Source organism: Erpetoichthys calabaricus, chromosome 1, assembly GCF_900747795.2.
Source record: "Erpetoichthys calabaricus chromosome 1, fErpCal1.3, whole genome shotgun sequence".
NCBI classification, from domain to species: domain Eukaryota; kingdom Metazoa; phylum Chordata; class Cladistia; order Polypteriformes; family Polypteridae; genus Erpetoichthys; species Erpetoichthys calabaricus.
Genome location: NC_041394.2, coordinates 116,387,075 through 116,400,219, shown reverse-complemented (window position 1 = coordinate 116,400,219; position 13,145 = coordinate 116,387,075). Strand labels below are relative to the sequence as shown.

Below are 13,145 nucleotides of genomic sequence, written 5' to 3'. Positions count from 1 at the left end.
CTGCTCTTGCTGTTGGCTCTCCTCTCTTTTTCTCGGGTGGGGGTTGAATTCTGGTTTGTTAAGTTTGACTTGATTATATAGAATGTTATTTTTCTTAAAAAAAATTAATAAATATAAAAAAAAGAAACCACACAGCAGACCTAAACCAGAAGGGGGCATGGTACTACGTAACATTCAATTTTATTTCTGGGGGGGGGGGGGGGTAAATATACAAACTATAAAGGCCTGGAAATTGACACGTATTGATGAATATGCACAAGCCTGATCCACAAAAGAAATAAAATCTTCCTGTACTTCATTATATGCCCTGCTTTGTGCTCCAGAAAAAAATACAAATTATCGTCAGTATATACTAATAATCCAATTGTCCATATATCACTCAGAATATAGAACAAATTCAGAAAGCACTTTAAGGCTGAGAAGCTTTTATCTGTTGCACCTCTACATGATAATCCCCCTTTTTTACCCTCTTAAACCTACGCAGTATTTAATGTTTGGAAAACGTCTAGGATTAAAACACATAGAAAATTGTATATAGATGATGTTTTTGCATCTTATGAACAATTACGGTACAAACTTCCCATTAACACAATTTTCCCACTATTTTCAAATCACAAACTTTACTTAAAGGAACCTGCCCAATTTTCCTCACTTACCACCCACTTCTATTCCAGAAGAAATATTGATCAGTCGATAATATATAAAATCACTAAATAATATATAAAAACATTTTAAAGTTCCTTCCTTTAAAAGATCCCAGGGTATGTTGGGGAAAGGATTTTTCACTTAATATCTCAGGAAAGGAATAAAAGGCAGCCATGCATAGAATATACTCTAGCTACATATGTGCAAAGTATTCAATTATTCAGCTTAAAATCTTTTTTTGAGACAAATATATCTTGTTAATAATTGTTAAAAATGTTTCCAGGCCAAGATTCAACACTACTAGTACATAGACTTAATCTTATTCAACTGGAAGCATCCCAGCTCACTTGTTATAAGCCAGTGGGTAAATGATGTTATATACTATTTGAAACTGGAAAAATTAAATTCGCACTTAGAGGATCGGTTCAAAACATTTTTTAAAATATGGCAGGATCTAATTAATACAATTTTAGAAGAAGAATTTATATTGGGAAAAGGATATTCCCCCTTCTTTGTTGTTTTTAAAGACTTGCTCTTGCTGTTGGCTCTCCTCCCTTTCTCTCGGGTGGGCATGTTAATTTGACTTGATTGTATAGAATGTTATTTTCCTCAAATAAAATCAATAAAATAAAAAAAAAGAAACCACAAAATTATGATTTGTAAGTCTCAGTTGTGTTTTTCAATCTCAGTGATTACATCAGCGAGTTACCACTACACTTCATGAGCACTGGTGGTGTAAACACAGGCTAGAATTACTAAGGAAAACTCGCATGGAAAATAAAACAGCTTACAGTTTATAATAAGCAATTCTAGGTTAGGAAAAGCATGATTTATATAGAACTGTCACATCATTACAACAATCTTGATTAATGTACAAACACACTCATCCTCCCTTTGTTTTGTTGCACAGTTCTGTAACGTGTTCCACTCAGTACAGTGTGAAATCAGGTAAGTCCAAAGCAGAGTCAGGAATATATCATTCATCCATATTTAAGTAAAGCATAGAGCAGATAAAAAAGAAAAGTCTGTTTTAGTATGGATTAACAGATGCAGATTGTTAACTTTGTTTGCCAGGAAACACAAGTGAGATAGACATATTCCAGGCAGTGGCTGTCATACTCCTCGCTTTCTGAATCAAACCAGTACACCACCTCTTCTGCCTCTGTTGCTCCTCTATCGGGCTACCTGTTTAGCTGCATGAGCACCTGTGATCAATAATTGTAAGATCCACGGATGAAGTTATAATATCTGAAGTTAATAAGAGATAACAGCAATATTGGGAGAGAGTGTAATCAACCAAGGCTTGAATACTATATGCAAAAAGCTAGGCAGTGAGTCCAGACCAATCTGAGCCGCTATATTGTTGCACAATGAAAACAGATAACACTTATAATAATTTTTCTCAATTATGGCTTGTCTATGTAGAGAAAGAGTAGACAATTTTCTCTTCACTCTGAAGAATTCACAGAAGACCAAATGGTGGTAGAACGAGTGCTCTTTTTCTCAAGTACAAGAAGACAAAATTAAAAATATGGTACTGGCAAAAAATGCCATCAGATTCACAGAAGTTCAGACACATGTCATGGAAGACAATGAAGTATTCAGCAACAGTATTACATTCAATGTGTACATTCAACTTGTTGTATATGTGCTGTTCCACAGTTCCACAAAGCTATCATTCCTCAACCGCACTGAAGAATATTTTTTAAATTGAAGATGGAAAGTATATGACCGAAACCCTTATAAATGAGATTGTTTTCTTAAAGCCACACAGGCGTCCTGTGATAATGTCACTCCTAAGGCTTGTTAAGGATGGATCCGCCACTCAAAGCATTACTATCCCCACTGTTTGGCCAGGGAAAACATCTAGTGTGATATTTATGATAACATTTGGTCAAACCCTAATGATCGCCAGAAGATCGCCTGAGTTCAGGTTGCAGTGTGATTTTGTTATTTCAAAAGAATATCCATGTATGATTTCTTTTTTTCACAAAACTCATTTTATATAGTGTGAGCAAATGCATTTTTCTTCCAATAAAAGATTCATTTATGGTAACCCTTTGCAAAATAAAACTTACCTGTACTTAAACTCCATGACTTATCTCATTCTCTGTAACATATTTCTATTTGAAGCAAAAGTGTTCTTCATAGGTAATAATAATAATAATAATTCATAGGTACACAGTGTGTATTTAGTGCTCATTGTGGCTTACATTTTTGCTGTGTTAGTGTGTGATTTTGACTGGAATGTTTGCTTTTGGGCACAGTCTGTAGTGTTTTTCAGTGTTAGGAATGCTTTTCCCTGTGCGTTAAAGGTTTTAAGACAGTGTTTCTTGTTTCTGGGCTTTGCGTATATAGTTTTTGTAAATTGTATAGTATTGTAGAAACTATGTGTTAGCAACTGGGAAAAATATATAATATGTATTTTGGAACAACAGAGCTAAAAGCAGACAACGAGAAAGAGAATTGAAAGGAAAGCACAGCTCAAGCTCAATTCAAAATGCTTGTGTTATTACTGTAATCGTTTGCATTTGTGTACAATAGTCATAACAGACTCATCCATCCATCCATTTTCCAACCCGCTGAATCCGAACACAGGGTCACGGGGGTCTGCTGGAGCCAATCCCAGCCAACACAGGGCACAAGGCAGGAACCAATCCCAGGCAGGGTGCCAACCCACCACAGGACACACACAAACACACCAAGCACACACTAGGGCCAATTTAGAATCGCCAATCCACCTAACCAGCATGTCTTTGGACTGTGGGAGGAAACCGGAGCGCCCGGAGGAAACCCACACAGACACGGGGAGAACATGCAAACTCCACACAGGGAGGACCTGGGAAGCGAACCCAGGTCCCCAGGTCTCCCAACTGCGAGGCAGCAGCGCTACCCACTGCGCCACCGTGCCGCCCATAACAGACTCATACATTTTCATATTTTTAATAGAAATTTATTCCTGTTTTTATCAGGATACCATTAAATTGGTTTAAAATTTAGCCAAGACATTACAAGTGCTTCTAATAGCTATAACTGCTTGAAATTACTAATTTTTTGATTATTCATAAATGACTGCAAAGCCCCATTTCTAGCAGCCACTCATTCAATGTATGAATGATAAACACCCTTAGCTTATCATTAATTTGTCATTTTAAATGCTAATTAGTTATCGGAACAACCTTTAGCACCACTAAAATGTTTTTTTTCTGGTCCAATGGGTTGGAAGCTACTTGGATTCCCAAAGCTCAGAAAAGGCCAAAATGAAACAGCTTTACCAAGAAACATGTCAGTCTAAAAATTTTTTGCTGAATGAATAATATTCCATGTGAAAGATTGGCAAGAAACCTAAGATTTCACATAAAAATGTGTCTATTACTTCTAGAGAAGGGGGAAAACTGTGAGGCCAATGTACACAATTACACAAGAAGATAAGGACATCAGAGTTTGTAGTTTGAGAAGCAAAAGACCTTACAGGTCTTCAGTTGGCTTTTTCCTTAAATACATATCAATGCACACCAAATACCAGTGTCATCTGCAACACAGAAAAGATAACTCCAGGATGCTGATCACAGTACACTTATTTTCTGTCCAATATCTGTGTTCTTTTTCCAATTTTAACATTTTCTTTTCATTTGCCTCCTTCAGATTGGCCTTTTCTTTGAAACTCTACCTCTAATGCCACCATCCTGGGGGTTTGGGTTTGTCTAGACTTTTAACTGGTTTATTGTGTGTGTGTGTTTATGTACACACACACACAAACATATATATATATACATATATATTGTAATTGCTTGTGATGCGTGTGGGTCCTGCTCCATGCTCCCTCTTCCCTTTTGGGAGCCTCTCCAACCCAACACCGTCGGTAATGTAACTGGATGAGCTGGTCTGATGGGGACAAATCAAACTGAGCAAGGGGATGGTGCAAAAAGGTGCAACTTTTATTACAAACAAAAACCAAGCAAATCAGAGTCCAACTAAAGTTCAGTGCTCCAAAATATTCCAGTGAATAATCCATAAAAACCAGTGAAAAATCCAAAAGCTTAAAACCAGGCTAAAAACGGGAATTAAAAACCTACAGCCATATTGGGGCTACACCAGCCATGCACAGCTTCTTCCCAGTCTCTCTAACTCACCCAAGGCTTGCTCAACTGGAGAGACTTCAGCTGCCGTGGTCCTCACACTACTGACCCTGTCTTGGCTGCCAGACTGCTCAGGATTGGCTGTCCTCCGGTCTTCCTTCTCGCCCTTGGATCCCTAGGGAGGACTCCACCTCGATCGAACCCACTCCTCTGAATAATCAATGGGAGCAATCCGTCCCTCGAGCGCCGATCGTTCACTCTGACCTGGGACCCCTGACCACACTGACCTCTCTTTCAGTTGGCTGGCTCATCCACCCTTTCATCTCAATGCTGGTCTTGCTCTCTAAGCCTCTTTCATTTTTTTCTGTTTCTCTTCTAATCTCCTGTGCCGGTCTTATACGGCTCCGTGGGCGCAGTATCTCAATCACGCACCGCAGGAAGCCGATTAATCAATTGAGAACAATTGCACCCTCACGTGCAGGTGCAGCTCGCCCCAATTACATCATCAACTCCCTGCAGCTGCATGATTGCACCCATGGAGAGAACGATCCAGCCAAATGAATTATTTTAAAAACTGGCCATTCGTTCAGAGCCACGGACCCGCTATACAGTGCTAAATGGAATGGGCGGGCATACCGACCAGTAGATGGGAAGCATCCTTACACAAATGCAAGGTCCCAGGTGGATGCATGGGCATCCCCACCTGAGAGAGGAAGATTCTCTACCTGGACGGGAAGCCCCAGGTATATGTGTGTTAATATTTGAAGTGTACTTGAAGTATATGTGTGTTAATATTTGAAGTGTACTATTAGACCGTATATTGTAATGCATGTAGTAATGACATATATCACATTTGTCATTTTAAAAGATGGCGCATCACAAATATTTTTAGTAGCAAAATGCATTACTCCAAATGTTTGTGGTGCCCCTTCTGTTTAAATGACAAATACAATACAGATGTCTCTGATATGCCATTTGTAATGTTTTGTTTGTTGTAAAAGCAGTGTTAATATTTGTGATGTGTGATCTATTGGAAAGACAAACGGAATGCATCCATCTTTTAGAATGACTGAGACATAGTAAGTGGACAGACACACAGACAGACACATAGGCACATATCCTAATTTGTGGATAAAAGTTGATAATATTGAGGATTGATATAGTACTGACAGGAGAAAGACTACCTTACGGAAAGAGGAGAAAACTGGTGTGAATTACAATTGGAAAAACCCTGAAGTTTTAAAATAATAAATAGCCATTGCAGCATCTTTAATCACCATAACATCATATGATAAAAAATGCTGCTGCCACCTGTTTTTGAGCATTACTCAGAGAAGGTGGTCACTGTCATATCTGCATAGCTTTGCAACAGTGCCATGTTTCATGCTTTCTTTGTATACTTGAAAAAGTGTGGATAAAGATTAAAAAGGGACTACGGAAGTAAAGGGTTGTTGCATGCAAACTGAGCATTGTTCTGTCTTCATAGAGCAATGTAACAGTCACATTAGAGTCACAGGTATCTATTATGGAGGAATTTCTTTGCTAAAAGTTACACACTTTGTTTTTTTACAGTATTTGCAGCCACAGTCAGAGTGTTCAATTACATAATAACAATATTAATTTTTGGGGGAGTATATGTTGATAAAAGTGAAAAAAGTGTGTGCATCCCAGGAATTACACTAATTCACATTTATTCACTACCTAGGGTCACTTGACCCTATTTTTTAATTGCAGTGTCAAGGCAGCATAAAATGCAGAACAAGAACCATATCTGTTTAATCGAGAGATCTAACAAGAACATGTTTGGAATACAAGAAGAATATGGACTACCAGGAAAAAAGCCACCAAGACAGAAGGCCAACATTAAACTTCTCACAAACATTGGCCCTCATGTAAATTCCTGGATTTAAAGTGTATTACAATTGTACCTACTCCTTGTAAAAATTATGCTGGAACAGTTTTTGGGTTCAGAAAATCATTAAATTTTACTTTAATTTATTTTTTCTATGAATTGGTGATCCATTAAGACTGAAATTAATGAAGAAAATGAGTGCTTTTATCGGCACTGTAAAGATGAAATTATCTAATGAATTAATTCATTAGTTGCTTGCTGTATTATTTTGACTTGTTCACCTCTGGCACAATAAAATGAAAAACTGAATATTGCTTCTGTAAAATCCTAAATTTCAGCCTGGGAAAAATAAGCCAATCACTAAGTCTATCTATCTATCTATCCATCCATCCATTTTCCAACCCGCTGAATCCAAACAGGGTCACGGGGGTCTGCCGGAGCCAATCCCAGCCAACACAGGGCACAAGGCAGGGAACCAATCCCGGGCAGGGTGCCAACCCACCTCAGGACACACACAAACACACCCACACACCAAGCACACACTAGGGCCAATTTAGAATCGCCAATCCACCTAACCTGCATGTCTTTGGATCGTGGGAGGAAACCGGAGCGCCCGGAGGAAACCCACGCAGACACGGGGAGAACATGCAAACTCCACGCAGGGAGGACCCGGGAATCGAACCCAGGTCCCCAGGTCTCCCAACTGCGAGGCAGCAGCGCTACCCACTGCGCCACCGTGCCGCCCTATCTATCTATCTATCTATCTATCTATCTATCTATCTATCTATCTATCTATCTATCTATCTATCTAAATCCAGGTGATCACTTAATATAAGGTAGATCGGCTGTTTTTTTCACAAGGGATCTTAAAGCTCTTTGCGTCAGGTCAACATATTCAAGAAAAATTTACCAGCAGGAATTATGCAAAAAACAGAAACAAATTTTGAGATAAAGACACCTACCATCCTGCATAAGCATATAATCCTGCATAAAAAGCCAACGGCAGCTTGTCTAATGTCAAGGAACTGGTGTCAAAAGCACTGTCAAAATTTTCAGTTTGTCCTACAAAGACAAAAATTAGGGTTGACATAATCAGATATTCTAGCAGTAGACAAGAAGGTGGATAGATCAGTGAAATCAAACTGTTGCATACATACATGTATATTTCATCCTTTACAAATGGAGGCTGAACCACTGTTACTACATGATTACTTAAAACACATCTTTCTCTAAAGTAGAGAAATCTTTCAGGAATTCTAAACACAGTGACGTAATGGAAGAGGCAAATGGGGAAATGTTTTGGGTTTTTACAGTAGATGCCATATGGGCATTGATCCATAACTCGAACTTTCCTGCAAAGCAATCTGCTAACCAGCAGCACAAAGCTTTTAGCCTTGGGCTCCAAGGGCACAGAGTAAACATTATTGAGAACAAAACAAATATAGGCTACAATGTAATTAACAATAATTCTATTTTATCTCTCTTAAAACCCTATCATTGTCAACATGTATTGCGTGAGTTCAGACACTGATCATTAATATTGAAACATTCAGCATCAGAGGACTGCAACAATTCTTATATATTGCATAATAACAACAATATTTTTGTGAAATAATGCAATGTTTTTTGTTTTTTGAATGGTAGGAATAAGCTTCCATAGTAGAATACACAGACAAGGCAAGACAGAGTTAACATAACAGTCTTTGCCATTGTTAAAGATTGATTTAATACAAAATATACTGATATGGACAGTAAACAGGAATTACAGATATTGGTTTAAAGATGATTGTTAGGTTTTGATGCCAAGTTAAACTGGTTCTTAAGTCATCTGCAAAAGAGTGAGTTGAGCCTCCTATTGTCTGGCCCGTCCTGTTCACTTTAGAATTTCTCCAACGTTTTGCATTTCACGATTAAGAATTACCAGCCGACGCCCACTGTAGCATACGGCGGTGTAATAACAACCCCAAAAAGATGTTGTTGTAGAATGTCTCTAAGTAATTTCTGCAGCTTAATCCAAAAGACTCGTACTACAATATCAGGTCTGTGCTCTGGTCTTTGGGTATCTGACAGTGCATATAGAATTTCCAGCCAAGCAGGATCACATGTGAAAGTGATAAATAAATCAGGCTTTCCGAATTTACGTATTATGGCCATGGCATCCTGATAGTTTTGTTGCATGTATCTTGGACTTCCTGGAAATGTGAACGGTAATATGATCATTTTGCCTACTTGTACGTTATTTTCAGCGTTTGCTTGCAAAGAGTCCGATAGTCCTTTGTATTGTTCCACACGCAGATCTTGTTGATGTAATCTGAGATAGTTGAGACGCGCGCCCTCTGTTTTAACATATGCATCTATGACATACTGTTGGAATAGTTTGCCGCTGGTGTGCAAAATACTAAATGTATTCCTCACTGCTAATCTGCACGTGTAAAATTAGCATTGAGTAAGCCTTATTCGCTTGGCGGTTCTTTTATCGGGAACATGTAAATCTTTGTGCCAGCCAATGTCTCCATAAGGGAATAAAAGTGGGTAAACCATAGGATCGCAATTCATATTGAGTGTGGAAATCTGTTTACAGGAGTTGCCTATGGGATAGATGCAAATGTCCCTTTCGGCAGGCGGTTCGCCATCTTCTCCAATGAAAATCGCTGCAACATCCGGGCGACATGTCTGGGCATTGTATCGTCGTAAATCCTGCCTAGGGTTTTCCTTGAAAACCAGTTGTACAGATGCTGTTGAAATGGACTGAGTGATTTCATGCATGTGTTTGTATGATTTAGCGAAGGGGTTGATGGTTCTGAGCATGGAATCTAGCAGGAGAAGTAAATTTTCACTGCATGCAGAATTTGCTTTATTTTGTAAGCGTACTTTAGTAGCTTGCGCTGTGTCAAAAACATACAACTGTCCATATCCTGGAGAGGTAGAAGTGCTAGCGTATACTGGAGAGATTTGGTGATAAATTTGCCCGTGTATTTTAAAACAGGATGGTCCATGGCCAAGAGGTTGAGTTATCTGTTCAATAATGGAAACAAATGCTAGAGAAGAGTTGTATTCTCGAATGTGTTCACGATAATTTTTAGCTTCTGATGTTTGGTGTGTAAGAAGCTGTTGTAAAGACACAGGAAACTCCCGCAAAGGTGGTAAAGCTACTTTACCGTTGTGGCAGCACCTGGAGTACTTGTTGGATGTATTACGCTCAGCAGGCCAGTATAGTGCATGACAGTGTTTGCACTACTGGTCTGGAGTCCCAATGCAGTGTGGGGAAGGGTTTGGAAGAGGACGAATAGGAATCGAGAAATGCCGTGTCGGCTGCGTGTGGGTGGGACTGGTTTTGAAGTGGAAGCAGGACGAACCAGAAGAGAAATATATATAAGAGAACCAGAAATATATGATCCAAAGGATATTGGACTGACAACATCATGGCATGAGAATTTGGTGTTTGGTTCATTGGTGGGGCTACAGCCATGAAGACCATTTTTGAGTTAATGCATATCCCTTTTTAATAAATTTCACAGAAGGACTCCATAATCTGGTTCATGATTTTAATTTTTTTCAGCCATTCTTTGGTCTCTAAATATTATTTTGATATGTTTTTTAGGGATTCTGAGGCCAACAAATCAAGTGTGGTAAATTTCATTTTTGTTTATAGATGTTTTTGACTCTGTTATAACAGAATTGCCTTCTCCCATGGCATTTTCTTATTTTCCTTTTGGTTGCCACCATTTTTGCTGATGGTTTCTGTGCCACTACTAGATTAGACAACTGGGAGTGTGTAACATGTTAAGTCACTACCATGACAACTTAAATGTCTGCATTGACCAAGCTTGGATTTAAAACAAAAAGACAGTGTTATTCTGATATTTATTTCTGAGCTTTCTGGTTACAACCTTTTTTTCTTCTGACTTTAAAGTATGATTTTCACTTAACATTTGGCTCTGTATCTTTTTAGAATCTTGACTACTTCACTCCAATTTTTGAGAATGATTCTGGATACATCTCTTGGTCTTAGTGTACTAAAATGTTCTATGCTTGGTTATGACTTGCCATTTGATATATCCATAGTCTGAATCCATTTTCTCTCTATGTCTATGGCCAAGATTGGATTGTCTAGATGTCCTGACTATCTGCTTGCTCATCGGTCCAATAAAAATGTATTTGGTACACCTAGCTACATCTTCTCATTCAGCCTTTCTTAGTACCAATGGCAGCATTCACAGAAAGTTGAGTTGTCAATTAAAGCTTCTGCCAACATTTATGAATTGTGGCATAAACAATCAATGCATGCTGCTAATTGTGCAAAATTGTGGATCACAGGAGCTAAAAACAACAAACAATACATTTATTTTACCTGAACCAAGCTTGATCATTCCTGGCACAATAATTAATCCCAAGGCCCCCATCTTGACAGTGGTAAGTGCTATCTGTAATCGTGTGGTTAAGGTGACACTCCAGCAATTCACAGCCACAGCAAATGCTAGGTAAAGATGGAGAAAGATAAAAGTGATTAAGTAAACGTAAGAAATAAAATGGCAGGGGCAAAGATCCTATATCCAACAGGGGGCAATGAATTTCACTATGTCTTGTCTTCTAGTCCTTACTCATTAAAATACTATCTATAACCATCAATGTAGTACAGAAGCAAACCAAACATTGTCATGAGAGAATGTCAGAACATTCTGAATTCTTTTTTACTTTGGTTTTTCCATCAAAATATTATTATTTTGTGTTTTTTTTTTTGTAATTTGGGTGATGTCAGTGAATCACCATTTTGAATTTAATTTTGTCTCATGTGTATTGCCATTTTCTGTATTATTTTGATGGGCAACAAATATTGTTATTAGATACCTCACCTTTTACCAGTCACATTGGCGTGATGGGTGACGTAAAGGGTGTGCGCCATGTGATGTTATCATGTAGTCACTTTTAGTGGCTGAGCACTACAAAGCTAAACAAGTTTTAAAATGTATGCATGACATAACAGTTTGGTGTATATGGTAACTAAGTTACCTGATATGAATGTTTGAAGCATTTCAAATTAGTTTTACTTACTTCAACCAAGAATCCATGAACACATTTTTATTTACTAAATATTATAATATATAAATATTATAATATCTGTCACGAATCAACAAATTTAAATAACGCAGTTGCAGCATTTAAATCATGTGATCGTAATCCTGGTAAACATTGGTCAGTGAAGTTGCTAGGTTTTTGTCTTGCAGTATGTAAAATACTGTGTACATACTAGCTTCTTCTATCGTGCTATGACCGGAAAGAAGACATTTTTGGCCATCACCACTACCTTATAACATCAGGAAAGACCAAAAACTAAAAACAAAACTCAATTTTGAAAACAATGACAGTTACTAGGTTTTTCCATTAAATGTGAGATTAGGTTAAGAGCATGATGGAGTACAAACCAACAGAGGTTATTTTTAACACTTGAATCGCTGATAATAACAGCAGTTCACTATACAAAGTGTTAAATGCAGGGAAGACCCAGAATTTGAACCAAGAAATCACTTCACTGCAAAGCAGCAGCACTACCTCTCTACCACCTGAGCAAATCTGCATGACTATGAAAAACACACATGTATTCAAATATCTACTTATACTGGGCTATTTAAAATGAAGGAGCAGATTTCAAAAATTTATTTCAAACAAACTGTATTAGACAGAAACACATTCTGTACATCACTAGATAGAGGAAAGTTCAAGGTTTAAAAGCCCGTCTAAAAGTACCAGTGAATACCACAGAGTGCTGTTTCTCATTTATAGTAAAATGGCGACAACACCACAAGAGAAATCATTTTGCATGCTGTAATTTGCGAAGTGTGAGTCCATTGTTCAAGTGCAACGTGAATTCCACCGACATTCAACAAACAGCCGCCTCTTGATAAACAAATTTACGAGTGGCATAAAAAATTCGTAGAAAAAGGTTGCACTGGTCATCCATGCATGTCAGATGAAAATGTATCTGAGGTGTGTTCGAATGGAGCCCTAGGAAATCCACCTCACGGGCAAGCATATATCTACCGTTTTGATGTATGTCGCGCTACACATGGTGCTCATGTTGAGTGCATGCAACCTCAAGGACCATAGGACCAAACTTTGAACTTTCCTCTATCCAGTGATGTGTGGAATGTGTTTCTGTCTTATACAGTTTGTTTGAAATACATTTTTGAAATCTGCTCTTTCATTTTGAATAGCCCTGTATAATTCCCTACAACTCATTGCCAGATACAAAACATCCACACAGACCTGAGCGGTGAGAATTTTGCTGTGTGGTGACTTCAGCTGGCTGAATGGAGGATGGGTTAGTGCTTATCACTGGGCAATTGGCATGGTGATAAGGAGCTGCGAGGAAAATTACGTTGGTCCGGGGCGACGAAAACATTTGCAGGCTTCAGAGATTCTAGTGTTAAGCTACATGATGCACTAGTGAGTTGTCATCTGAGACCTATTGGGGACAGGGACAGAGCTCTGACTCTTATGTAGTACTTTTTTTAAAACAAACAGTTCTCTGGAGCAAGTGTAACCGCCTTAATCGTATTCTTAAATTTCTC

The 13,145-nt window shown here is 38.3% G+C and overlaps 1 protein-coding gene across 3 annotated transcripts in view; it reads right to left on the bottom strand.

The window, feature by feature from the left end:
- The window catches only part of LOC127528761 (cystine/glutamate transporter-like), an 81,326-nt gene that overhangs the window by 35,143 nt on the left and 33,038 nt on the right, over nucleotides 1–13,145 (bottom strand). For all 3 annotated transcript variants that reach the window (XM_051929528.1, XM_051929531.1, XM_051929537.1), the window contains 2 exons: nucleotides 10,928–11,053; nucleotides 7,539–7,638 (listed from right to left, as the gene is read on the bottom strand). In XM_051929528.1, coding sequence (XP_051785488.1) covers nucleotides 7,539–7,638; nucleotides 10,928–11,053 — 226 coding nt within the window. The remainder of the gene's footprint in view (nucleotides 1–7,538; nucleotides 7,639–10,927; nucleotides 11,054–13,145) is intronic.